At 42.7% G+C, this 26,744-nt stretch overlaps 1 protein-coding gene across 1 annotated transcript in view; it reads right to left on the minus strand.

Moving 5' to 3' along the window:
- EEF2K (eukaryotic elongation factor 2 kinase) overlaps positions 1-26,744 on the minus strand; it is a 68,129-nt gene that overhangs the window by 29,173 nt on the left and 12,212 nt on the right. The window contains 5 exon segments of the mRNA XM_036021391.1: positions 312-349; positions 1,643-1,703; positions 5,997-6,099; positions 21,586-21,615; positions 21,618-21,904. Of these exon segments, the coding sequence (XP_035877284.1) occupies positions 312-349; positions 1,643-1,703; positions 5,997-6,099; positions 21,586-21,615; positions 21,618-21,828 (443 nt within the window). The 5' untranslated portion in view covers positions 21,829-21,904.

The raw sequence follows: 26,744 nt of genomic DNA on the forward strand, positions 1-26,744 counted from the left end.
TTTCCTTATTGCACTGCATGCTTCACAGAGCTGGGCAGGGGACTTAAGGGACACTAGTAAAGGTCTCCTATCCCACTCCCCTTGGCCTCAAAGAACCAGAGTGGTGATGAGTAGGACACTCTTTGTTCTCCCCAAGCTTATCCCCACAGCCAGGCCCAACATGTGGTCCAAGGGAGACCAGGTGGAGAGGAAATGGGTTACAAGAAGCAGAGGCCACAGACTCCATTCCCAGGCCAGAAATGTCACAAGGACCCTGCTCTTAGAAGCCTGAGGGAGTCTGGGCAGGACCCTGAGAGCAGGTTGTCACTTACGTCCTGAAGCACTCCCTCATTGCTCCACGGCCAAAGGGCTGAAAGACACCACAAGGAAGGAGTTATCAGTCCCCATGCTCCACCCAGAATCAACCCCATGTCAGGAGGACATTTCTCCTTTGGATGGCACCCACCAAATGGACCTCATCTCAATCCTAAAATCTCTGGCCCTCCCTCCTATACCCCAGCACTAAAGGCTGACAGAACTTCCAAGCCTGGAGGCTGCAGGAATAAAAGTACCTCATTCCCTGACCCCAACTGAGTGGAAGAACTCCCAGGGGGTGATGATGTTCTGGGGGCAACATAGTGGGGGAGACAGTGCATACCAAGGGATGTGTTTATAGCTCCATCTGTAACAGAATCCCAATGTCCATCAATAACATAATAAATTACATTTATTCATTTGGTGAAATACTGCATAGCAATGAGAATGAAAATATTACAGTTCCAGCAAAAACATGTACAAAGCTCACAGATAAAATATTGAGCAAAAGAAGCCATACTAAAAAGCACACCCACCATATGGCTTCATTTATATGAAATACAAAAATGGGCAAAACTGACCTGGGGTGACAAAATTCAGTCTGGTGCTGACCCTCAGGTGTGAAGAAGAAGTGATTGGGCTGAGGGGCTCCTAGGGCTGGTGACACTCTGTGTCCCGCTCTGGGTGCTGGCTACACGTGTGTTCACTCCATGAAACCCACTGATCTATGTGCTTTTCTGCCTGTGCAATACCCTAATGGAAGTTTCAGGAAACATTCCTTCCCCTCACTATGCAGGAAGTCCTCTATTTTCTAGTCTTTCTTTTTTCAAAAGGCTGGTGGCTAGCCATTAAATTCATGTTACAACTCAGCAATAGGTGGTAACCTGCAATTTTAGAAAACTATAACCATTTACAGTCAAGTGATTTTCGATAAGAGTGCCAAGAAGGGTATTTTGATATAGGATGACCAGAATAGGGAAATCTATGGAGGTGGAAGGCAGCTTAGTGGTTTCCCAGGGCTGGGCACAGAAAAAGTAACTGGGTGCTGACGTAATGGCTACGTGTGGGGTTTCTCTTGGAGACAGTGAAATGGTCTGGAATTAACTGTGGTGATGGCTACACAACTCTGTGACACACTGAGTGAAGTGTACACTTCACATCAGTATGTTGTATGATGTGTGAATTATATTTCAATAAATGTGTAATAAAAAGTTATATATACAATACTGTAAAGAATTCCCAAAAGTTAACAAAATAAAATGGGTGTGGAGGAGAGGGAACATGAACTGAAATCAGCTCGAGAAAACCCTGCTCAGTCTTGCCCCTCCAGGCTGGACGATCTACTCACCTGAGATGCCATCTTGATCAGAACTTCATCCTCCAGCCACTGCCCGGTGACAGCGTTGTACCTGCAGAGACCAGAACCCACCACAGGGTGCAGCATCCATCACCTGGTCCTGTCACTTACCGGATAAAGGCTCCCCACTGCCTCTGGATCAAGCCCATTCTTTACTCAGTGGTCCAGTGGACTTCCTGGGTTGGGTTTGAGGACACTTTCCCATCCTTCCAGGTCCCCACATACTGGTCTCCTTTCCTTCCTCAAACTCAAGGCGCCTGTCCACCCTGTGCCCCCAGCACTTACTGCTGCGCTATGGGTGGGCTCCCCCGGACTGAGAGACCACACAGGCAGGCCCATGTCTGTCCTGTTCACTACAAGGCCTGGTGTGTATGTGAATGCTTAACAAATGTACACTGGATGAATGACTGAATAAGTAAATATCCTTATTATAATTGGGCTACATAACAAATGATGTGTCCCAGGATGGAGGGTGGCAGTGTCCTTGACCTTGCCAGGCACCTGTGTGCAGCCCAGCCCAGGTAGCCGGTGTGTCTCCTGGTAACTGTCCAGCATAGGCAGCTGGCTGCTGAAGAATAGCCAAAGTAGAGAGGGATGGAAAGGGTTCCAGAATATTTCCATCTCTCCTTTCCTAGGAATCCTCTCTCCCTAGCCCATATGCCCACAGGCCTGGCTGAGCCTCAAACAGGTATGCCTGGTGGAAAGTGCCTCAGCTCAGTAAATCTCTATTGTAAAATGTCCCCCAGGACTGAAGTGTTCTTAGCTCTAGCAGAAACTTCCCTAGCCCTCCCCAAAGCAGGAGAGACAGACTCGAGAATACTCCCAATCCCAGTATGAACAGCTTCTCAGAGCCTGAAACCTCCATGAGGAAGAATGGCAGAGGTAGCCTCCCCGAGGCCTGACAAGAGGAAGGCTCACCACTAGCCTATTCCAGGTACTATGCTAGATAAATAATAGCAATGATTATTATTATTACTATGTAGAGACCAAGGTAAGGGAAGTAGTCTTCCCTCACCTTCAAAAGAGACTGAAAACTGAGAGGTACCTGGAAGGGGCAGGGTGGGGGTATGTAGCATCATATCTGTCCTTCAAGACCACTGACATCACAAAGGACAGAGCTGCTCAAAGGGCTGAGTGTTCACTGTATGCTGGGTGCTTAAACTAGTACCTGCAACCGACCCTCACAGCAGCCCTATGAGACTGGCACAGCTACTGAGGCTCAGAGAGGTGAAGTAATCTGCCTGAGAGCCAGGATTCAAACGCAGATTGGTTTCATCCAGAACCTCACTCTTAACCAGCCTGTGTACAACCTACACAAATAGGAAATCTGCCCCAAAGGGCCAGCTGGAATCAGTGTTCTTTCAAAACCAAGAATATATGTAGAAGCCCCCAATTTAGAAACCTCTGGAGGCTCTGGCCATCTAGCCTGACTGGCCTCCACTAGCAACCAACAGATGCTTTGGTTAGGAAATAAACACAGGTTGGCTTGGTGCCTGGTCCCAGGTCCCTGCAGAGCTGAGACACACAGATCCAGCCTAGCATGTGGGTCCTGGAGGCTACCTCTGCCTGGAGGCCATGTGTCACCAGTCAGCCACCATGCTGCCTTTACAGGCAAGAAGGAGCAGAACTCATACCCTCCCCTGCAGGAGCCCCCAAAATGCTGACCTTGGCTGCTGGCACACAGCCCAGAGCCCACTAGAGGGTGGGCCTCCAGCAGTGGGAAGGGGTGCATGCCAGGATCTAGCCTCTCTTCCCAGGGAGAGAGCAGGAGCACGTTGCTGAAAGCAACTGCTCCAGTGTTTCTGCATCTGCTCCCCCTTCTTCTGGCAACAGTACCCCAGAATATTCCTTTGGGAAACCCTGTCCTCTATTCTCAGAATATGTGGACTGGGTGGGGCTGATCCCCAGTACCCTGGCTTGTGGTATGTGACTAGACCTGGTCAATCAGGGCAACACTCCCTGATACAATGACTGGTTCAGAGATGAGCATATAACCAAAGCCAGGTCAATGAGATTTGAATATGGAACTTTTGTTTGAAAAAGTTGATAAAATATCCACTGTGTGAGATGAAATGTGGAGTTCCCAGGGGCCCTCTCTGCCACTGATATGAGAGAGTCTGTTTGAGGTCATAGCTAAAAGCATCCTTGGAGCATCTGGAATTAGCCATGCCTGAAATCCACATATAGGGTAGAGCAAAACTAGGTTTATAGTTGTTTGTATGGAAAATAGCACAATAATTAATAAATAATACAAGAATAAACTCTGAGCTTCATGTACTCACACTGTAAACTTACTTTTGCCCCACCTTGTACATGAACAAAACATTCCCCTCTATCCTTAAGCCACTGTGTATTCAGTTTCTGCTACTGCATTTGAAACTGAGTTCTGACTACTTTGACGGTGCTGGACTGAGTCAAAAGGTTAGCTTATTATTGGGTTGACCAAAAAGTTCGTTTGGTTTTTTCCATACAATGGCCTTAGTAGTGCTTAGTTGTCTTTAACTTCATTCCAAACAATTTTGTTAGATTGTATTGTGACAGCTGTCATATCAGTGTACATTTAAAAAAACAAAAAAAAAAACTTATGCCCTGGCTTGTGTGGCTCGGTGGATTAAGTGCCAGCGTGTGAACCAAAGGGTCGCTGGTTCAATTCCCAGTCAGGGCACATGCCCGTGTTGTGGGCCAGGTGCCCAGTGAGGGGTGCATGGGAGGTGGCCACGCATTGATGTTTCTCTCTTTTTCTTCCTCTCTTCCCCTCTGTCTATAAAATTGAATAAAATCTTAAAAAAAAACCTCAACCAAATTGGTGAATTTTTGTGTAGCCATTTTAATACTGATGATGGAAGAAAATAAGCAACATTTTCAGCATATTATGCTTTATTATTTCAAGAAAGGAAAAAGTGTGCCCTGGCTGGTGTGGCTCAGTGGATTGAGTACTGATCTGCTAATCGAAGGGTTGCTGGTTCAATTCCCAGTCAGGGCACCTGCCTGGGCTGAGGGCCAGGTCCCTGGTCAGGGGCATGGGAAAGACAACCACACACTAATGTTTCTTTCCCTCTCTTTCTTCCTTCTTTCCCCCCTCTCTAAAAAAATAAATACATAAAATTTTTTTTTAAAAGAAAGATAAAAATGCAACTGAAACTCAAAAAAAGATTTGTGCAGTGCATGGAAAAGGTTCTGTGACTGATCGAACATATCAAAAGTGGTTTGAGAAGTTTGATGCTGGAGATTTCTCACTAGATGATGCTCCAAGGTCGGGTAGACCAGTCGAAGTTGATAGCAAAATCGGGACATTGATTGAGGACAATCAATGTTATACCACAAGGGAGACAGCCAACATACTCATAATATCCAAATCAATAAAGTTATTGGTGGAAATGAAAAATGTGTCCTTTATTTTATGGAAAAAACCATATGGACTTTTTGGCCCACCCAATAACTACCTGGTGATCCTTGGCAAACCCCTCTTTCCCTGAGAGGACTGGCTTGGATCATTCAGAGCTGGAGGGGTCTACAGAGTCATGGGACTGGGGTGGGCTAAGGACAGGTCCATGAGTCCTTTAACATTATGAGCAAAATTAGATATATGTGTGCAACTTTCTGAGATGGACTTCATCAGATCCTCAAAAGGGATAAATGCTTGACATGATTCCTATCTAGGCTTTTCTTAATGATGAAATACATACAGAATGCTTAAAACAGTGCCTGGCACATGGAAGATTGAATAAATAAGGTCCCTCATCACCACTGTCTTCATCATTCTTATTACATTAGTGGTGGCATTTATTTTGTTTTGTTTTTTATTCATCTTTCTGAAACGCTGTAAAAACAGGAAATCTAGATACTCCCAACTATGTTTGCGAATGTTCTTGGGGCCAAGGCACTGAAAAACTGGTGTGCTGTCCTTCAGGCTCTTCCCTCCAATAGCACTAGTTAGGGTCTCATGCTAAAATGATGGAGTCACAGGATGGAAGTCACCCTGAAGAACTGCTCAGTTCCCATTCACCTTCATCTGAGCGAGAAACACACCTTTGTTGCATTAAGCCCTGGGGGTCTTTGTTACTGCAGCACAGCTCAGCCTAGCCTATCACATACATACCTTACAGGACCATGGTGAGGATTAAATGAGACAGTGCATAGGCTGTCTCATTGAGTGTATGCTTGTCTCATGTTGAGTGTATGAAGCATACACACTCAAATATTGGCTGATATTATTATTATTCCATTCTCCTTGATAACCAAGAGCACTCAGGCCTCACTTATTGTAAGGAGAGGAAGCAGGACCCAGACCTCCAAGGACTCCTGAGCCCTGGGGCCCTACAGCAACCCCAGACAAGCTGCTGACCTGTGACGTGTAGCACATTCAGTGATAATGTCCTCCAGGTGGAACTCAGCCCAGGGGTCAGGTATGTGCTTGGCCTTCTCAATTGCATGCTTCCAAGCTTCCTGCAGAAGGCAAAGGGCATGTCAGACCAGGGGCGGGACAACGTGGCTGTGGTCTGGATTCTATAGAACACCTACTATGTTAGGCCACGCTATCAAGACAGGGAGTCAAAGCAGCTCCACCTAATACCTAGAAACAAACACAGAAAGGCTGCTAAAATGAAGAGACAAAGAAACATGTCCCAAATGAAAGAAAAGATCAAAACTCCAGAAAAAGAACTAAACAAAATGGAGATAAGCAATCTATCGGATGCAGAATTCAAAACACCGATTATAAGGATGCTCAAGAAATTTAGTGAGGGCCTCAACAGAATAAAAAGGGTCCAGTCAGAAATGAAGGATATACTAATTGAAATAAAGAATAATTTACAGGAGAACAACAGTAGTGTGGATGAAGCTGAGAATCAAATCAATGATCTGGAACATAAGAAAGCAAAAAACAACCAATCAGAAAAAGAAGAGAAAAAAGAATTTAAAAAAATGAGCATAGTATAAGCAGCCTCTGGGACAACTTCAAGAGGTATAACATTTACCTCATAGGGATGCCAGAAGAAGAAGAGAAAGAATAAGAATGGAAGAAAACTTCCCTAATTTGGTGAAGGAAATAGATATAAAAGTACAGGAAGCACAGAGAGTTCCAAACAAGATGGACGCAAAGAGGCCCACTCCAAAACACATCATAATTTAAATACTGAAGGTTAAGGATAATGAGGGAATCTTAAAAGCAGCAAGAGAAAAGCAGTTAGTTACCTACAGGGGAATTTCCATAAGACTGTCAGCTGATTTCTCAGTAGAAACTTTGCAGGCTAGAAGGGATTGGCAAGAAATATTCAAAGTCATGAAAAGCAAGGACCTACAGCCAAGATTGTTCTACCCAGCAAAGATATCATTTAGAATTGAAGGGCAGATAAAGAACTTCCCAGACAAGAAAAAACTAAAGTAGTTTACCATTACCAAACCATTATTATATGACATGTTAAAGGGACTTATATAAGAAAACGAAGGTAATCAAAACTATGAACAATAAAATGACAAAAAATATATATATATCAACGACTAAATCTAAAAAACAAACTAATCAAACAAGAACAACAGAGACAGAATCATGGATATGGAGAGTTTTTTGATAGTTGCCAGATGGGAGGAGGTTGTGGGGGAATGGGTGGAGAGGTAAGGGGATTGAGAATTACAAATAGATAGTTACAGAATAGCCATGTGGATGTAAAGTACAGTATAGGAAACTGAGTAGCCAAAGAACTTATACATATGACTCATTGACATGAACAATGGTGTGAGGGTTGCCTGAGGGAGTGGGGACTGCTGGGTGCAGGGGAGCACAAGGGAAAAAAAATCAGGACAATTGTAATAGCATAATCAATAAAATATAATTTTTTATAATTGTAAATGGCTTTTTTTAAAGGTCTTATTTATTTTATTTTTTTAGAAAGGGAAGGGAAGGAGAAACAGAGAGAGAAACATCAATGTGTGGTTGCTGGGGGCCATGGCCTGCAACCTAGGCATGTGCCCTAACTGGGAATCGAACCTGTGATGCCTGGTTCACAGCCTGTGCTCAATCCACTGAGCTATGCCAGCCATGGCTCAATAAAATATAATTTAAAAAAATTGAGAATGAAAATGAGATACCATCCCCCATCCCCACTGTTCAGACTGGCAAACATTTTCACGACAGCTAATAGTGAGTGCTGGCCAGGGTGTGGGGAAACAAGTGCACTGACACGCTGTCCATGGGTATTAACTTCCTCTAAGAGGTAATCTGGCAATGTAAGAAAATGAAAAATACATTTCTTTATTTTCACTCAGAGTTCTAAATCTAGGAATGTGTCCTATAGAAAAACAAACACAAGTGTGTAAACATATACCTGAGAGGCGTCATTGTTGTGACTGTGTAAAAGTGAACTTAAAAGTGTTATCTAAATTATAAATGCACCCCATTTACTGCCCTAAATGAAATTCGGAGATACATGACCTTCTAAACTCAGAGTGTATCAAAATCATACAAAAGCCCTGGCTTATGTGGCTCAGTGTGTTGAGTGCCGCCGGCCTGTGAGCTGAAAGGTCGCTGGTTCAATTCCTTGTCAGGGCTGATGCCTGGGTTGTGGAACAGGTCCCTGGCTGGGGGATGCATGAAAGGCAGCTGATCAATCGATGATTCTCTTACACATCAATGTTTCTCCCCTCCTCTTTCTCCCTCCCTTCCCTTCTCTCTAAAAAATAAACAAAATCTTTTTTAAAAACCATACAAAAATAGGTTGCCTTTACACTAACAGAGCACTAAATTCTGGGCTCAGATAACTATAAACAGGTTTCTGTGACAGTGCCAATGTCCTAAGGACATGGAAAATCCAATGCCTACAGTGCCCTCCCCAACCCCTGTCACAGTTGTGATGACTAATAACATCCTCCAAAACTTTCAAAACTGTTGAGAACCAGGGCTCTTTTGGAGCTACTTGGAAAGATGACCAAGGCACATTATGAAAAAGAGAATTCTGATTCTCAAGTCTCATGGTCAAAACAACCCCAAGTCTCAAAACAACCCTGTTTTTTGTTTTTAAAAACCTAATTTAATTGCTTTTATATAATCAAAAAGTGGAATCCCTCCCTGTCCCCACCAAACAAGCACTCCTGACACCCACACTGGGTGAGCCTCTTCCTCCTTTCCTGAAGAACCTGAACCTTTGCCCTGCGGTACCCCAGAATCAGAGAAACCACAATTCCCTTCCAGGGTCCCTGCCACAGTCCTGAGCCACGCATAGGAGGAGGCTGGATGTTGTGCTAGACACTGGGCATGGCAGGCCCACCCTGACGCCAGACCTTCTCACTACCTCCCCCCAACCCCCATACAGTAATCCCTCAGCCATCCAGAACAGTTAAACAGGAGTCCTGCCTCCCACAGACTCAGTCCAAACAGGACAGCATACCACTCATGCCCTTGCCTGGGCCCTGTCACTGGGATCCTGCTCAGAGACAGGGCAGGAGCTGTGCCTTCTAAGAAATACAGAGAGACACATACACACATGCACACACTGCCCAGCACTCTTTGCTGGAGCTTTCTAACCTTTCCAAAGTCCAAAAGTAAAGTTAATAGTTTTTTTCTTCCAATTTGAAAGCTAATTCACATTTAATAAAAAAAACACTTAAGAAAAAAAACACAAAAAGGGGAAAACACTTGGAAAATACAGAAGATCGAGAAAATTCAAACCCTCCATGGGCCATCTACCCAGAGCAACTATCATCAGTGGTTCAGACTAATTAGTTCTTCCCAGGTCCTTTACATGAATTTTCTATAAGACTGGAATCGCAGTGTCACTATAATTTCTAGCCTTTCAGGAGCATGGGTCAATGTGACTTGGTACTTTTATTTAGTAATCTTGAGTTTTTCCATGATTCCACATGTGTGATCTATGCATCTTTGTAAAACACTGCAAGCACTACAGAACTGAATTAGAAAGTGAAAGTCCTTTCTAACCCCCATTCCTCTGCAAACTGCAGCTGACAGTTGGTGTAGATACCCTGCAAGTTTTCTCTTCTGAACTCACACGCACGTGAGTCTGAGAGCCCTGAGACGGCGCGCATGCTCTGCCTGCATCTGACTTAACACAGCACCTTGAACATCTTTCCATGTCATGGACAGACAGGCTGGATTGATCTCATTTCCCTCCATGGTTGTAAGATACATAATTGTATAAATGTACCTTGAGGTGTTTTTCCCTCAGTTCATGGATAATTGGATCCTCTCCAATACTTCCTAGTACAAACACTGCCGAAGTGAACAGCCTCATGGGTAAACCTTTCTGTACTTGTGCAAGGTCTCACTAGGACAAACCTCTTAGAAGCATAATTGCTGGATCACGCTTAAAATGTACATGTTTGGAGTTTTCTTCCAGAAAAAAATTTCCTCAGTTACACTCCAACAGGCAGTACACAAATTACTTAAATTTTTTAACACAAACATGACACTGTGAATTTACAAGGTGCTTAGTTGGCATAATAATCTACAGTATGGGTTTATCATTATTGACTTAACCATTTGCCTACAATTTGCTACAGGTAGACTTTGAAGTTTGTCACTGGCTTTTCCCTGTTATAAATAACCTTGTAGCTGACATGTTTACACTAAGGGAGTTTCTGAATTTCTGTACTTTACAAAAGTGCCAGTCCTCTCCTGTACTCCAGCTGCTGTGAGTGACAGGGTCGGTCATCTGACCCTGCCTGTCCAGGAGCTTGTTCCTGTGCCTGCGGCACACAGCTTTCCAACTGCATCCCTCTCAACCACTGACTCAAATGCTCCATAAGACACCAAAGCAGGGTCCCCACACTCAATAACAAGTACCAACAGAAATTACCTCCTGACTGGAGGCTGAGTCACCAACCAAAAAGCAATCAAGAAAAAAGTATTTTAGAATTAGAGTGTTATTTTTCAGCATCAAACTTGTTCCCAAAACCCAGAAAAAGAGACATACCTTATTGACAACAGAAGGGTTTAATCCAATTGATGTTTTTTAAGAGCACAGTATAAAAAGTCCCGTACTCAGATTTGGTTCCCTTGACTCTGGTCCCATCCACTGCTGATTAGCTATGGGAACATATACTTTCTTGTTTATAAACAACAATGAAGAATGTTGTGACTACTAGGGGCCAACTTTTTTCCTGCTCCCAAAGCTGAGGTCACGGTACTTACTACAGGTAAATAACCCCTGCTGAGCTGAAATCACAGGTGTACTATTTTACCCATCAGGTTAGGAAAAACAGGTGTTTATGGAGGCCTGGGAAGTGAGTACTGTCAGACACTGTGAAGGCAGTGGGAGCAAGTACTGCCACCATTGTCTATGAGCCTTCCTCAATAATATGTGACCTAGCCATTCTGATCACCTACCCAGGTATATCCAGGTGAGCTGGCCCAAAGATGCTCAGCACTTATAATGCTATATCACGGTTGGACACTGCAAACAACCTACCTGACCACAGGGAGATGATTTCATACACTTGATGCATAATGATGTTTCAGTCAATGGCTGTGATTCCTTAAGATTATAATGGAGCTGAAAATTCCTATCGCTAAGTGACGTTGTAGCAGTTATAATGTCGTAGTGCTTGATAATGATCATAAATGACTACATTGCTCATGTATGGACTTACTATACTACACTTTATTGTTATTTTACAGTGCAGTCTTTCTATTTATAAAAAAGTACATCATGTATTTACTGCATCTTTTCATTGCATTATATTCTCTTGTGCTTGATTTAACCTCGTGTTACTTTATAAATTTAGTGTAGCCTAAGTGTACAGTGTTTACAAGGTCTACAGTAGTGCACAGTAATGCCCCAGGCCTTCACATTGACTCACCACTCACTCACTGACTCACCCAGAGCCACTTCCAGGCCTACAGGCTCCCTTCCTGATGACTACCCTAAAGGGGTACCATCTACAGTATTAAGGACATAACATGCTGTATAGGTTTGCAGCCTGGGAGCACTCAGCTCTACCACACAGCTGAGGTGTGTAGCAGGCTGTACCATCCGGGTGTGGACTCTGATATTCATATGATGATGAAATCACCTAATGACATGTTTCTCAGAATGTGCCCTGCTATTAAGCCACACATGACTGTACTTGTATGCAGTCATTAAAAAGATCAAGGCATATACATGAGAACTCTCTAAGACTTATGGTTTAGGGAAAAAAGCAAGTCGCTACATAATGCAAACAATATGACCCCATTTAATTGTAGCAGAAACCCCCAAATCACTAGCATAGATTTCTAAGGTGTGTGTGAGTCTGTAGATAAATACATAAAAGTATAGTTATACACAAAAGCATTAAAAGAGGTCTGAAAAGTGACTTACACCTAATGGATACAATACTTCTCTCCAGAAACAGGAGAGGATGCGAAGTTGCTCAAGGAGACTTGAGTTTTATCTGCACTGTTTGCATTTTTTTTTAACTATGAGAATCATTTACATGCATAAAATTCACTGGGGTAGATGATTCTCAAGGCCCTGCCAGCTCTAACATTCTCTAGTTCTAAACATCTTAAAACTCAGCTGTTGAAGGGGCTAATGAACCTTACACAGAATGGGAGTCTAGGCAGTTTCATAAAAAGGAAAATGTAACCTTGCCTAGAGAACAAGAAGGATTTGGTTCTTCAAAGCCAGAGAGCACAAAATAAAAATGTAATAGCAGTAATAAAAATAAATTTCCTGGGATATGCCAGAAGTGAGGTTGGACATGTGAGTAATGTGTCTGCAATTTCTTTGGCATATAAAATGCAATGGCTGCTATTTTTATATCACTGTTTTTATCACTATCACAGCAACCAAGGCCTCCGGATCTTACAAAAGGAGGCACCAGTGACTCCCAGAGGTCTTCCCCACACATCAACTGCTCCATTCACCAAGTGGATGTTATAAAATATGTTTTTTCCATCATCACTTCTATAGGCTTTAGGAGCTATGGCTCTGTGTCGGCCCACCCTGCCCCTCCTGGCCGACAATAAACCACGCCCAAGGACAAATAAAAGAAGGGAGATGAAGTGAGAATGCAGAGTCATGCTCTGGGATGGGATGAGGCCAACAATGCTGTGTGGCTGCCCCACTCTGGGCCATGTGCACTTAAGAGGTTTCGTGCAATGTCCAAGAAAAACAGCATTAAATATAGCAGCAAAAAAATGGAAACTGTCTAAGTATCCCACAAGAGGAAACGCTTAAAGAAATGGGGTATATCCATACAAAGGGCATCCATGAAGCCATTAAAAATATGATGAATTAGATCCACATTTACTGATGTGTGAAAACATGCACTACCTTGATTGCCCAGAAAAAAACCAGTAACTAGACTAGAGCATAGAGAACATGGTCCTATTGTCATAAATGCCCTAGTTATGGATTTGTGTCTGTATTTATACTGAAATATAGAAAAGTCTGAAATATACACTAAGACCTTAATAGCAATTTTATCTGTACCTTCATTGTTTTCTGCAAGGAAGACAAATTACTTCTATAATCAATAAAACAAATAACTGTAAAAGAAACAAAACTGAAAAACCTGAAGAAATCTTTGTTGAAAACAGTGGCAGCACCAGATCGTTCCTCAACTAGTGAGATTCAGAGACATGGCTAGAGAGGATATGATGGGAAGGCTGGAGACAATAACAACAAAGCAACAGCAATAGGAAGGCATGATGCCCTGGCCTCCTGGGAGCCCCTCCCCAACAGGATCCTGGCAACCTTGTTAGGGGCAGACAGGCAGGCAGGACAGTTCCCAGTCCCCTGATGAGGTACCAGAGGCTCAGAGAGTAGGGAGGTGACTTGCCTACAGACATGCAGACCCAGGACTCACACCCAAACTTGTAGAGCCCAGTTGCCTGCTCTTTCACAAAAGGAACTAGATTTAAATGTAGAATTTGACCACATAACCCAGCAATTCTTGAGTATCTATCTATTCAAAAGAAATAAAAGCATGTCCACACCAAGATTTGTGTAGCACTATTCATAATAGCCAAAAGGCAGAAACAACCCAAATGTGCATCAGCTAATGAATGGATTAACAAAATGAGGTCTATTCATACAATGGAGTAATATTTGGCAATAAAAAAGAAGGAGTACTGACAGTCACATGTGTGAATGTGGAAAACATTATGCTGAGTGAAAGCAGCCAGACACAAAAGGCCATGTTATTATACAATCTTATTTGTATGAAATGTCCAGAAAAGGTGAACACAGAGACTGAAAGTAGATTAGTGGTTGCTGGGGGGTGGGGGATGAGAACACTGGGGGTGATGGCTAAAAGGTATGGGGTTTCTTTTTAGGGTAATGGAAATGGGCTAAAATTGATTGTGGTGATGTGGATGCATCATTTTATGAGTACACCAAAATCCATTGAATCATACATTTTAAATGGGTAAATTGTATGGCATGTGAATTCTATTTCATTAAAGATGCTAAAAAATTTACAAAATAAAATAAAAGGTAGACCCTTATGTCCCAACATTTCCACAAAGGATGTGGGCATTTTAGCACAAGCACATACTTTGGAAAGATGAGTCCCCTACAGCCTGACTTGAATCTCCTCTGCCTACTGTTGTCCGGAGCCCAGGTCACCAGGTGGCCCCGTCCAATGCCAGTATCACTCTTTTTCCTTCATCTGCCCAGCAGGCCCTTATCTTGCTGAGAGTCCAAAGCTTTTTGGGACCAAGGATGCCTAAGCTTCCCTTTCGGAGTATGCATTCCCAGAGCTGCAGGTAGAGCACAGAACTGGACACTGCCTCTGGCTGTGCACAGAGCATCCTGTGGTCACTCACTGGGCAGGTACAGAAGCCGAGTGCTGCCAGGTATGGCCTCCCAGGGCTCAGGTAGGGAGAGATGCCTCTCTCCTCAGTGAGTCATCAGACCCTGGCTCCCTCCATGTCATTCTGGGGGATAGCTGTCCTTGACTAAGCCCTGAGCTGCATGGCTGAAACAATCAGTGTCATCACCTAGTCTGTTAACAGGGTATGGGAATCAGGGGTGCCCATGTATCTTGTGGGGCCATCAGATGCTAGTGCAACAACTTTGTAGGGTAACTAGCAATGCCCAGCCAAGTTCTAAACCCACAAACATTTGCTTCAGCCCTTCCAACTCTGGAGGTTTTTGGCCAGCCACCAACACCTGCATGGGCACAAAAACATATACACAGGGATACTACGAAAGCTCTGTTTTTACTATCAAGAAACTGGAAATGACCATCCATGAGGACTGGCTACATATATTATGCTGCTTCCAGACAATGGCATGATATTTAGCCATTAAAAAAATAAGGACAGAATATGCAAGACTATACACTGCAGTTGTGAAGAGCACCAGGTAGTTAAATTCAGAGGCTCAGGCTTACTATCTGTCAAATGCTAATCATCAAGGTTTGCCATGCAGGTTAAATAAACTGGTATGAGTAACACGTGTACACATGAGTAGCACAGCACCTGCTAGGAAAGTTCTGGCTGGTATCAGTTTGTCCTTGCAAAGAAAGACAGTCCCCAGGGAACAGATCAGAGCTGAGAGGCTTTTCAATGTACAGTATATCATTTTTATAGTTCTAATTATTTTTATCTTGTTCATATAATATTTACATATTATAAAATTTAAGCTTTTTAAAGTTTGCTTAGATATCTGTAGAAGTGTTCAGAGCTGCCCAGCCTGATTTCAGGAGCTGTAACCCCCCCATGGCTAAGGCTGAGTGAGCGACCTTCGGACCATAAGCCACTAAGGAGACAAAGCTTATCTCCCTGGCAGGAGCACAGCTTCTGCTTCTTTTTCCATAACTGGCCCCCAATGCTTGATCCATTAGCCAATGACGGGTAAGATTCCCCAAGGGGGGAACAACCTAAGACAGGCATGATCACGTGGAGGCCCCAGGGAAGGGCTTGGGGGGCTATGGAGAAAGGAGATGATGGACCCTCATCCTTCGACTTTGACAAAGCCTGAGTCCTCATTCTGCCTGCGAAAAGTCTCCTAATCTCTTGGCTGCCTTGCTTCCTCTGCCTGACTTAATCCTGAAACAATGATAGAGGGCAGTGTAGCCCTGTACTGGAAAGGACAGGCTCCCAGGGTAATCAGGCCTGAGAAAGAATACATAAACTCCTGTGAAACCTGCTTCACTAAGAATGCTCTCAATTAAATGATAAAGGTCCAAGCAGGAAATGAGTTTGTTCCCCAAAGTTTTGTAGCCCTTTAGCTATTAGACCCTGACTCAGGCCCTCAGAGTTCTTTGCATGCTATCTATTGTTTGATCCTTACTGCCTGACAATGATTAATGAACTTTACCTGTATTCCTGTGCAAATTGATTCCAATAAAAACCTGTGAAGGGAAGGATTGGCATGCTCTTCCCTAGAGAGAGTGGCCAGGCTGCTCCAAGGCACCCTCCCCTTGAGAGGGTTGCTGTGCTGTTCCTTTTCCTCCACAGGACTCAGTAGTCCATGTGAAGTTGTCTTGTATCTCATCCATAATGCCGCAGACCCTGCAGGCCGGTGTCCACAGCATAGAAGCACATTTATTATAGCACTGATTATGACAGGGGGAAGAAAGGAAACAAAAGCTCAAGAGGGCTGCCTGAATTAATGTCCATGTACCTCAGGTGACAGAATACAATTTAATCCACCTTAAAAAAGAGATCTGTGGTGCTGCTGTGGAGTGATCCCCGGGGTATTTTCAGGCCTAGAAAACATGTTTTAAAAAACAATTTCCCACTCTGTTAAAAAATGTAAAACACAGATATGCTTATTCTGGAAAACAGAAATGAGGAGAGGAGAGAAAGGAGCAAGTTGCCCCTTACCCAAGACTATCTCTGTTGGCCCAGTCTGATGGCTCAGTTGGTTGGAGCATCATCCTGATATGACAAGGGTGTGGATTTGATCTCTGATAAGGGCATATACAAAAATCAATCAATAAATCCTGACTGGTGTGGTTCAGTGGGCTGGGTGTACTTTGAGGACAGAAAGGTCATTGGTTCAATTCCCAGTCAGGGCACGTGCCTGGGTTGCAGGTTTGGTCCCCACTTGGGGAGTGCACAAGAGGCAACTGATCTCTCTGGCTGGTGTGGCTCAGTGGATTGAGCATCGGCCTGAAAACTGAAGGGTCGCTGGTTCAATTCCCAGTTGGGGCACATGCCTGGATTATGGGCCAGATCCCCAGTAGGGGGTGTGTGACAAGCAACCACACAATATTTCCCTTCCTCTTTGTCTCCTTCCCTTCCCCTCTCTCTAAAAATAAATAAATAAAATCTTTTAAAAATAAAGAGGCAACTGATCGATGTTTCTCTCCCCCTCTCTCTTTCTCCCTCCCTTTCCCACTCTCTAAAAAAGTTAATAAAACCTTTTATTTATTTGTAAGTATGTTTTATTGATTATACTATTACAGTTGTCCCCCATTTTCCTCCCTTTTATTCCATTCTGCCCTGTACCCCACCTTCTACCAGCATTCCCACCATTAGTTCATGTCCATAGGTCATACATATAAGTTCTTTGACTTCTCCATTTCCTATACTATTCTTAACCTCCCTCTGTCTATTTTGTACCTACCATTTATGCTTCGTAGTCTCTGTACCTTTTCCCCCATTCTCCCCCTACCCATTCCCCACTGATAACCCTCCATGTGATCTCCATTTCTGAGATTCTGTTCCTGTTCTCATTAATTCCTTAGTTTGTTTTTGTTTTTTAGGTTCACTTGTTGATAGTTGTAAGTATGTTGTCATTTTACTGTTCATATTTTTAATCATCTTCTTTTTCTTAGATAAGTCCCTTTAACATTTCATATAATAAGGGCTTGGTGATGATGAACTCCTTTAACTTGACCTTATCTGGGAAGCACTTTATCTGCCCTTCCATTCTAAATGAAAGCTTTGCTAGATAGAGTAATCTTGGATGAAGGTCCTTGCCTTTCATAGTTTTGAATATTTCTCTCCAGTTTCTTCTTTCCCGAAAGGTTTCTTTTGAGAAATCAGCTGATGGTCTTATGGGAACTACTATGTAGGTAACAGTCTCCTTTTCTCTTGCAGCTTCTAAGAGTCTCTCCTTATCTTTAATCTTGGGTAATGTAATTAGGATGTGTCTTGGTGTGCTCCTCCTTGGGTCCAACTTCTTTGGGACTGTCTGAGCTTCCTGGACTTCCTGGAAGTCTATTTCCTTCACCACATTGGGGAAGTTTTCCTTTATTATTTTTTCCAAATAAGTTTTCAATTTCTTGCTCTTCCTCTTCTCCTCCTCACCCCTATGATTCAAATGTTAGAATGTTTGAAGTTGTCCCAGAGGTTCCTAAGCCTCTCCTCATTTTTTTGAATTCTTGTTTCTTCATTCTGTTCTGGTGGAATGTTTATTTCTTCCTTCTGCTCCAAACCATTGATTTGAGTCCCAGTTTTCTTTCCCTTCACTGTTGGTTACCTGTATATTTTGCTTTATTTCACTTTGCATAGCCTTCACTTATTCCTCTATTTTGTGTCTATAGTCAATCATTTCTGTGAGCATCCTGATCAACAGTGTTTTGAACTCTGCATCTGATAGGTTGACTATCTCCTATAGCTTAGTTCTTTTTCTGGATCTTTGATCTGTTCTTTCATTTGGGCCATATTTCTTTGTCTGGGTCTGCCTGTTATGTAGTAAGGGGCAAAATCTTAGATATTTGCCAAGGTGGGACATCCCAGGTCACTGCATTGTGATGCTGTATATGGGGGTGGGGTCAGAGAGGGAACAATGCCACTTGCTTGGTTCTTGCCCCACTTTCAGTCGTTTTCTCTGCTACCCACAAGTGAATTTGGCTGTTCTGGGGCTGATTCCCAGCTGTGTGGGCTTGTGTATGTTCTAGGATGCTGTGGGTCTCTCCAACAAACTCTCCTGTGAGGCTGGGAGTTTCTCCTGCTGCTGCAATTCTCACAGGTTTTCACAGTCAGAGGTTCTGAGGCTTTATTTCCCTGTATTGGAACCCTGGGTTGCATGGTCTGTCTCACTCCCCAGTGTTTCCTTCTGGTTTATCTGTATGCTAATGCATGACTGCTCAGTCTGCCAGGTACCACCTTGCCCACCCAGTCTGTCACCTTGCCTCACATCCCCTCTACCCCAGCTGCCCATCTCTGCCCCTCCTACTGGTCTAGATGAATGTTTTCTTTAACTCCTTGGTTGTCAGACTTCCAGACAGTTCAATTTTCTAGAAGTTCTGGTGTTTTTTTGTTTTTAAATTTGCTGTTGTCCGTCTTTTGGTTGTGCAAGGAAGCAAAGCATATCTACCTATGCCTCCATCTTGGCCAGAAGTCAAAAATACATGAAATCTTTTTAAAAAGTAAAAAAAATATATATAATGTAGATCATCAAAGTCCCCTTAACTGCACTGTCTCCCTCAGAGAGAATCACTGTTGACTGTTGGATGCAAATTTCTGTAAGTTTTTGCCATGAAAATACTAATATATTATATAGACATGTTTTTTGATAAAAGTGGGATCATTTTATATTTCCACTTGCTTTTTTACTTATCAGCATGTATAAACAAAACAGCACATGAAAATCAAAACAGATGGTATTATGGACCAGCACTCTGCCAAGGACTTTGTCACAGATTTCTTTCTCCTATAAAATATTTATATATCTTGGCCTGATATTCAAGTCAAATCACATAGAAAGGTCATCTCTGTTCTAATGTAAATAGAGCCTTCTGTTTGAACCATAGTCTATAAATAGGCTCCTCAAGATGGACCTTTGAGCCATTTATATTTTTTTCTTCATTACAAACAATAGAAACAAAGCACATCTTTGAATATTTAAATCTGAGCACTGTGCAAACATTTCTCTATTGGCTCTCAGTAGAGAGCGGTACCCTCCCCCCCCATGGGGCTTTGCAATATACTATGGAGAATATTTTGGGTTATCATAACAAATGGGGGGAAATGGGGCATTTTATGGGCTGGGGTAAGGCATGCTGAATATCCAGTAAGAGCTGTCCCTCTCAAATGGCCAACAGCACCCAGGTGGGAACATTTTGGCTGAGGATGAATCTTGGAGATGGAATTGCCATTTGAGCTATAAATATTTTTATTTTAATAAGAACTGTGAAATGGCCCACAGGGGTTTATGTTTTATGTAAGTACTATCATATCTTCTCTCTGTCCTTTTGAAACATAGCCCCCACACTGAAGTGAGCTCACAGCATTCAACCATCACCTCACTGATCCCAAACAGAGCACTTACCGTGTGCACAGCATTGCTCGATGGCACTGGGATAAGCAATGAACCAGCATAGGTCCTCTATCATGAAGCTCACATCCTAAAGCCAAACCTCTTCATCTGGATCACTCAGTCTATTTCCTTTAAATCTTTACCATACTGTGTTTCTGTGTTCAGAGACTGTGTCCCTCTGCATCTGAGACCCTTTAACTGGGGACCCACCCAATGTTTGCCCAAAGGCCCCAACCAGACTCCAGTTCTTGAGAACAGGCAGCTGGGGGTGGAACCCCTCCTGGGTCTGCCCTCCAGGAGGCCACCAGGATCCTCCTGCCCTGGAAACAGCCCCTCTTCTGTGACCCCCCCCTTCCCTTATCCCATGTCCTGGCTGGAACTGACTGGATAAGAGATGGAGAATGCCTGACCCAAGCTAGGTGAAGCAGATTCCATTCATGGAATTGGGACAAAGAAGGTCAAATGTGTCTTTGCATGTAGCTCCATCTGGAATGAGAGGATCATGGGCTTTTGAGGGGTCCATTTTCCCACTGTATAGACTGAAGGGCAGAGAAGAATAAAGAATAGGCAGAGAGATTGAGCGACGAGATAAGACAGAGATAGTACTACTGCTTTCTGGGTCCTGGATCTGTCCCTTGAAAACCAAACAGCCCTTCTATCCCTGGGTCCCAAGAAATACTCCTGGACTTTTACAAAAATTCCCCTTTTCCCTTAAACTGGTATGAGCTGGTTTCTGTTTCAGGAGCCCCTCCAGCCCCCCTCTGGGACAACACAGAGATCCACATGTCCTTGAGCCTTCCTGACCTAAAATGAACAGACAGGAGGTCATACAGCTCTCCTGCTCTTCCCATGGGGTTCAATCTGTTTCAGAAGCCTCCACTCAATAGGCAAGTAGGTCAAGCCACAGCCTGACACTTTAGTAGCATCCTAACCTTAGAGGAGATCCACAGGACTTTTTCTAGAGCTGCCTGCCCCCGAGGGATTCAAACTGGAATTCTGGCCCTGCAAAAATATATCCCACTGTCCAAAAACTAGAACTATTTTCTAAAAACAGATTAATACTGAAGTTAGAAAAAAAAATTATAATTTCAAGTCCCTAAATGGTAACAGGCATTTTGCCAGCTAGACATTTTACCTATTTGTGAGGATCAAATTAAATAAGGACAACAGTATTGCATTTAGAATTTTAACATCCCCCTTCTTCCTCTCTTTTATACAAGCTTTGCCATGATATGAACACAAATCCCTAACAAAACAAGTGCCCTTTTCCTCAATCCAGAAAAGGGATGCCCAAACATAAGCAGTGGCTTTTTTGACTGCAACCAACACAAATGACTACATTTCACATCCCATCCCCAGAACCACACATGCAGACATCAGGTGAAATAAAAATATGTAATAAGTGGTATATCAGGAGAAGCTAAGCTGATCACCACATTGATGTATGCAAATGTGTATACATACGTTCCAAAAAATAAGATCTTATAATTTGTAGTGCCTTCCAATATTTTCTAGTCTCTTCCATTCTCTTCTATTTTCTTAAAAAGTTAGTCAAGGTTTTCACAACCCAGAAGTGCATCCTGAGCAGCTAAACACTGGTTGACAGTAATGAACTTGCTCTAAACCAACAATCAGCTTCACAGGCATATACCCAGACCCAGAATTTACAGGTCTGCCCAAAGTCTGGAAACACAGGAAAGACCTAACCAGAGACCCCAATTGCCCACCTGTATGGTAGGTGACCAGGCTGGGGCAGACGGGGGACATGGTCTACTCACTTAAAATTGAAGGAGCTCACTGGAGATGCCTGAAGCCATACTGCTCACTTTTTGTTAGGTTGCTGTAGTAGTTATTAACCTTGGAGTTGCCATTCTGGTGTGCCCTGGGGTCATCAGTGATGGGGCAGATGAAGTAACCTTCATCTTCGTCACTGTCTGGCTCAGAGTCCACCTCCTGGCTGGCCCCAGGGGTCTGTCCGCCATCAATGCCTTCCAGGGGGAAGATGAGGTCTTCATCTGCCATGCTCCCACCGTGCCTGTTGTGCCCCAGGGGTGGGTGGTACAGCCAGAGTTCCTGGGAAAATGCTGTGGAGCGGGCCCTGAAAAGGGGAAGCAAGAGATGGGTGCTGGGTCCTATGGGGGGAGGGGCTGGCTCACTGACACCTCACCTGAATGCCACTGGTGATGACAAGAACCAGCACCCTCAGACTGAAAACTACAGCTATCTTTTGGGGAGGCACTTGGCAGGCAGCATGTAGGGACATTTTAAAAGTACAAACCCATCACCCAGGTAATTCCCACATCCAAGAACTCAGTGCTTAAACCAAGGCAGGGAAACTAAATGCTTCTTTAAACAACTAGAGTGATTTTTAGGACATTTAGATCAAGTGATTCTCCTGCTTAACAACCTCCCTCAGCTTCTCTTCACATTCCTGATAAATCCCAATGCCTTTTAAGGTCCCAAGGCCAGAATTAACTGGCTCTAACCACCTCCCCTCAGGCTGTGGTATCCCCCAGGCACACTGGCTTTCTTCCTGTTCTGTGAACTTGAGGAACCCATTCCCCCTCAGGCCTTTATACTGCTGTACCTTGTGCCAGGAACACCCTTCCTAATCTTCTAACATTGAGTTCTTCCTCTCATCTAGATCCCAGGTCAAAAGTCACATTTCTAGAGAAATCTGCTCTGATTCCTCAATTCAAAGAACCCTCTCATTCATCAAAAAATTAAAATAGAACTACCTTGATAACAGACTCTGCCAGCACTTCTGTCTAGGAGAAAGCTGCCTCCACTCGCCCCCGCCCCCAGCTCCTACACTGATGACAGACAATTCAGTTCTGCCCTATGTGCCCTGGCGCCTTTTGAGCTGCTGCCCCAGTACTGGAGCTCAGAGCCAGTGTGTCCAAATACAGTCAATCACATACCACAGTATTTAAGTTACGGGGTATCAAAGGAGAAGAATGAACTTCATCAAATAATTTTGCATCCTCTTCTGGGAAAAAGGCATTACCCTCAAGAAACCTATCACACTACAAACTTCATCTCAGCATTTGCTTCACAGTGGTCTCAACTAACTCTAAAGGACTTAATGTTATCAACTTTGAACAACACCTTCCTGTAGCAAAATTCATGAAGCCTGGGCAATAACCATCATGGCTCAGAAACTTAAGAAACACATTAGGAAGGTAAAAAGAACAGTCTTGGGACAGAACAATAATAGAAAAAGGACAAATGGCCAGCCACCAGCTCCCCAGAGCCATCTTGATTGCCAGAATCAACTCATCTAGCAGCTTCTACAACAGAGAATTCAAGTGGGAGGACAAAACTTGCTCACTGGAAGCCCTTGTGGAGGGTATTTGGAACACATTTCTTCAACAGTGCTGGTCATATCTAAGGCAACATCAGGGTCCCTTCTGGCCACATGATGAAATGCAAGTAAAAGGATGTCAATCCTTTGAAGGGTTCCAGCTATCCTAAACTGCTCCACATGATGGCATGAAGGAGACACTGTCTACCAAACTAATAAGTAATGTGCTATAAAAAAGGAACATCAACATCACTAAGAAGTTTAGTGGTGGTTGCTCTCTGTGGCCAGAACTGACAGGAAAAGATGCTGTGACAGGTCAGGGATCACAGAGAGTAAAGGCAACGATTAGAATCTGAAACAAGAGAAGCAGGTGATAATACACAACCATCCGAAGCCAAGTGGGCACAATGATTATAATCAACAGCATGATCAGAGTGGCAGCCAGAGGGCTGCAACCTGGCCCAAAGAGGTCTAAACTGGAAGGACATCTTGAGGGATGTAACATGGGGCCACTAGATAGATAATGTCATGGTTATCTGGCTAGATGAGTAAAAAGGATGGCTAATACTTTGGAGGCCTTGGTAAAGCACAAGCAGATGGGTGAGGGTAAGAGATAACTCTGAATATTTGGTGTTCTACTGCATCAGTAAAATTTGTATGGCTCCAGTGGTTAAAAAAAATAAAAATAAAAATAAAACCCCCCTGCCATATAATCCATGAATCCCGCTTCTGGGTATTTATCTGAAAAAACTCAAAACAATGATTCAAAAAGATATATGCATATTTATGTCCACTGCAATGTTATTTACAATATAGCCAAGATATGGAAACAACCCAAGTACCAGTCAATAGACAAGTGGATAAAAAAGTGGTGGTATGTATATACAATGGAATATTACCAAGCCATAAAAAATAATGAAGGCTTGCCATCTGTAACAACATGGATGGACCTAGACGGTATTACACTATGTGAAATAAGTCAGACAAAGACAAATGCCATATGACTTCACATATGTGGAATCTATAGAACAAAATAAACAAAACAGAAACAGATTCATAGATACAGAAGACAAACTGATGATTGCCAGAAGGAGAGGGGTTGGGGGGCTGGATGAAAAGGGGGAAAGGATTAAGATGTACAGATTAGCAGTTACAAAACAGTCATGGGGAATATAGTCAATAACATTGTAATAGTTACATATGATGCCAGGTATTAGACTTATCAAGGGGTTCACTTTGTAAGTTATGTAAATGTCTAATCACCCTGGCTGGCATAGCTCAGTGGATTGAGCGTGGGCTGCAAACCAAAATGTCGCAGGTTCGATTCCCAGTCAGGGTACATGCCTGGGTTGCAGGCCATGACCCCCATCAACCGCACATTAATGTTTCTCTCTCTCTCTCTTTCTTCTTCCCTTCCCTCTCTCTCTCTAAAAAAAAAAAAAAAAAAAAAAAAAGAAAGAAAAAGTCTAATCACTATGCTGTATACCTGAAACTAATGTGACACTGAATGTCAACTGTACTTGAAAAATAAAAAATTATTAAGAGAACCCCTCTCAAATGCATACTCAGTCACTCCTCTAGTACACAGCCCAAGCTGAAATCATCTCATTTACTTTTATTGTGTATGTCCCAGTGTCTCAAACAGTGCCTGGCAGTGTAGGGATTCAAATCACATCCCCAGAATGAATGAGTGGCCCCCAGAGTGTTCTCAGTAACAGCCCACAATGCTCATCCATGGAGGCCTCTTCTGTACCATGAGAGGCTGTGCGACTGTTACCATGGGAGTTCTGGATACACAGACATGCAAGATAGTCAAAAAGAGTTCAGGAAGATTGTAGGATACAAAAATCAGTATTATTTCTATACACTAGCAATGAATAATCCAAAAAATGAAATTAAGAAAACAGTTCCACCTATAATAGCATCAATAAGAATAAAATAATTGGGAATGAATTTAACAATAGAAGTGCATGAAAAACAAAACTTGTCAAAGAATTTAAAGAGGACATAAGTAAATGGAAAGACATCCTATGTTCATACATCAGAAGATTTAATATTGTTACAATGACAATACTCTCCAAATTGATCTATAGGTTCAATCCAATCACTATGAAAAATTCCAGCTGGCAACTTTGTAGAAACTGACAAACAGGTTCTAAAATTCACAAGGAAATTCAAGGGACCCAGAATAGCCAAAACAATTTTTTTTGAAAAAAGAAAAACAAAGTTGGAGGAGTCACACTTCCTGAATTCAAAAGTGACCTACAGCCATCAAAACAACTGGGACAGGCATAAGAGCAGACACATACATCAATGGAATGGGACTGAGAACCCAGAAATGAAGCCTCACATTTGTGGCAAGCTTACAAAGACCATTCAATGGGGAAAGAATAATCTTTTCAACAAATGGTGCTGGATACACACTGAAAAAGAATGAAGTTGAAGCCCTTCCTTACTCTACACACAAAAATTAACTCAAATGAATCAAAGACTTCAATATAAGGCCTAAAACTCTCTTAGAAGAAAATCTTTGTGACCTTGGGTTAGGTAAAGACTTCTTTGAACACCAAAACCAAAACTACAAAAGAATAGATGAATTGGACATCAAAATTAAAAACTTCTATGGTTCCAAGTACGGGGGGTATTGATGACATGAATTAATTTGGTCAAGGTCACCAGCAGTCTAGGCTCCTAACACTGTGCTACATTGCCTGGAGGTCTGCAGGCAATGCAGCACAACTCATAGAGTGAAGAGACAACTCATAGAATGGGAGAGACAACTCATAGAATGGGAGAAAATTTTGGTCATCATATATCTGATAAGGGATTACATAAAAAACTCCTATAACTTAATAACAAAAAGACAACCCAAATAAAAATGGGCAAAGGACTTGAATAGACATTTCTCTAAAAAAGATACACACATGGCCAAAAAGCACATCAAATGATGCTCAACACCATTAGCCATTAGGGATATATAAATCAAAGCCACTAGGATGGATATAGTTTTAAAAAATGGAAAGTAACAATTGTTGGCAAAGATGTGGATAAATTGAAACCCTCACACACTGTTGATAGGAACAGAAAATGGTGCAGCCAATTGGAAAAACAGTCTAGTATTTCCTCAATAAGTTAAACATACAATGATCCAGCAATTCCACTTCTAGGTATATACTCAAAAGAAATGAAAATATGTCTACACAAAACATGTATGCATGTTCAGAACAGCATTATTTATAACAGCCAGAAAGGGAAACAACCCAAATATCCATCAACTGATGAATAATTAAACAAATGTGGTCTACCCATATAATGGATACAACCACAAAAAGAAATGAAGTACTGATACATGATGAAACTTTAAAACATCATGCTAAGTGAAGGAAGACAGCTGCAAAAGACCACATATTGAATGATTCTGTTTATGTGAAATGTATAAAACAGGCAAATAAATCTACAGAGACCAGAAGCACATAAATGGTTGCCTCGGGTTGGGGGCCGGGGAGGAATGGGGAACAATGTACTAAACTAATGGGTTTCTTTGGAAACCCATTCCACCCCGTGGTGGAAAAATGTTGTAAAACTGACTTTATGTTGGTTGCATGACTCTGTGAATATACTAAAAGCACTGTAT

Source organism: Phyllostomus discolor, chromosome 3 (genome assembly GCF_004126475.2).
Source record: "Phyllostomus discolor isolate MPI-MPIP mPhyDis1 chromosome 3, mPhyDis1.pri.v3, whole genome shotgun sequence".
NCBI classification, from domain to species: Eukaryota; Metazoa; Chordata; class Mammalia; order Chiroptera; family Phyllostomidae; genus Phyllostomus; species Phyllostomus discolor.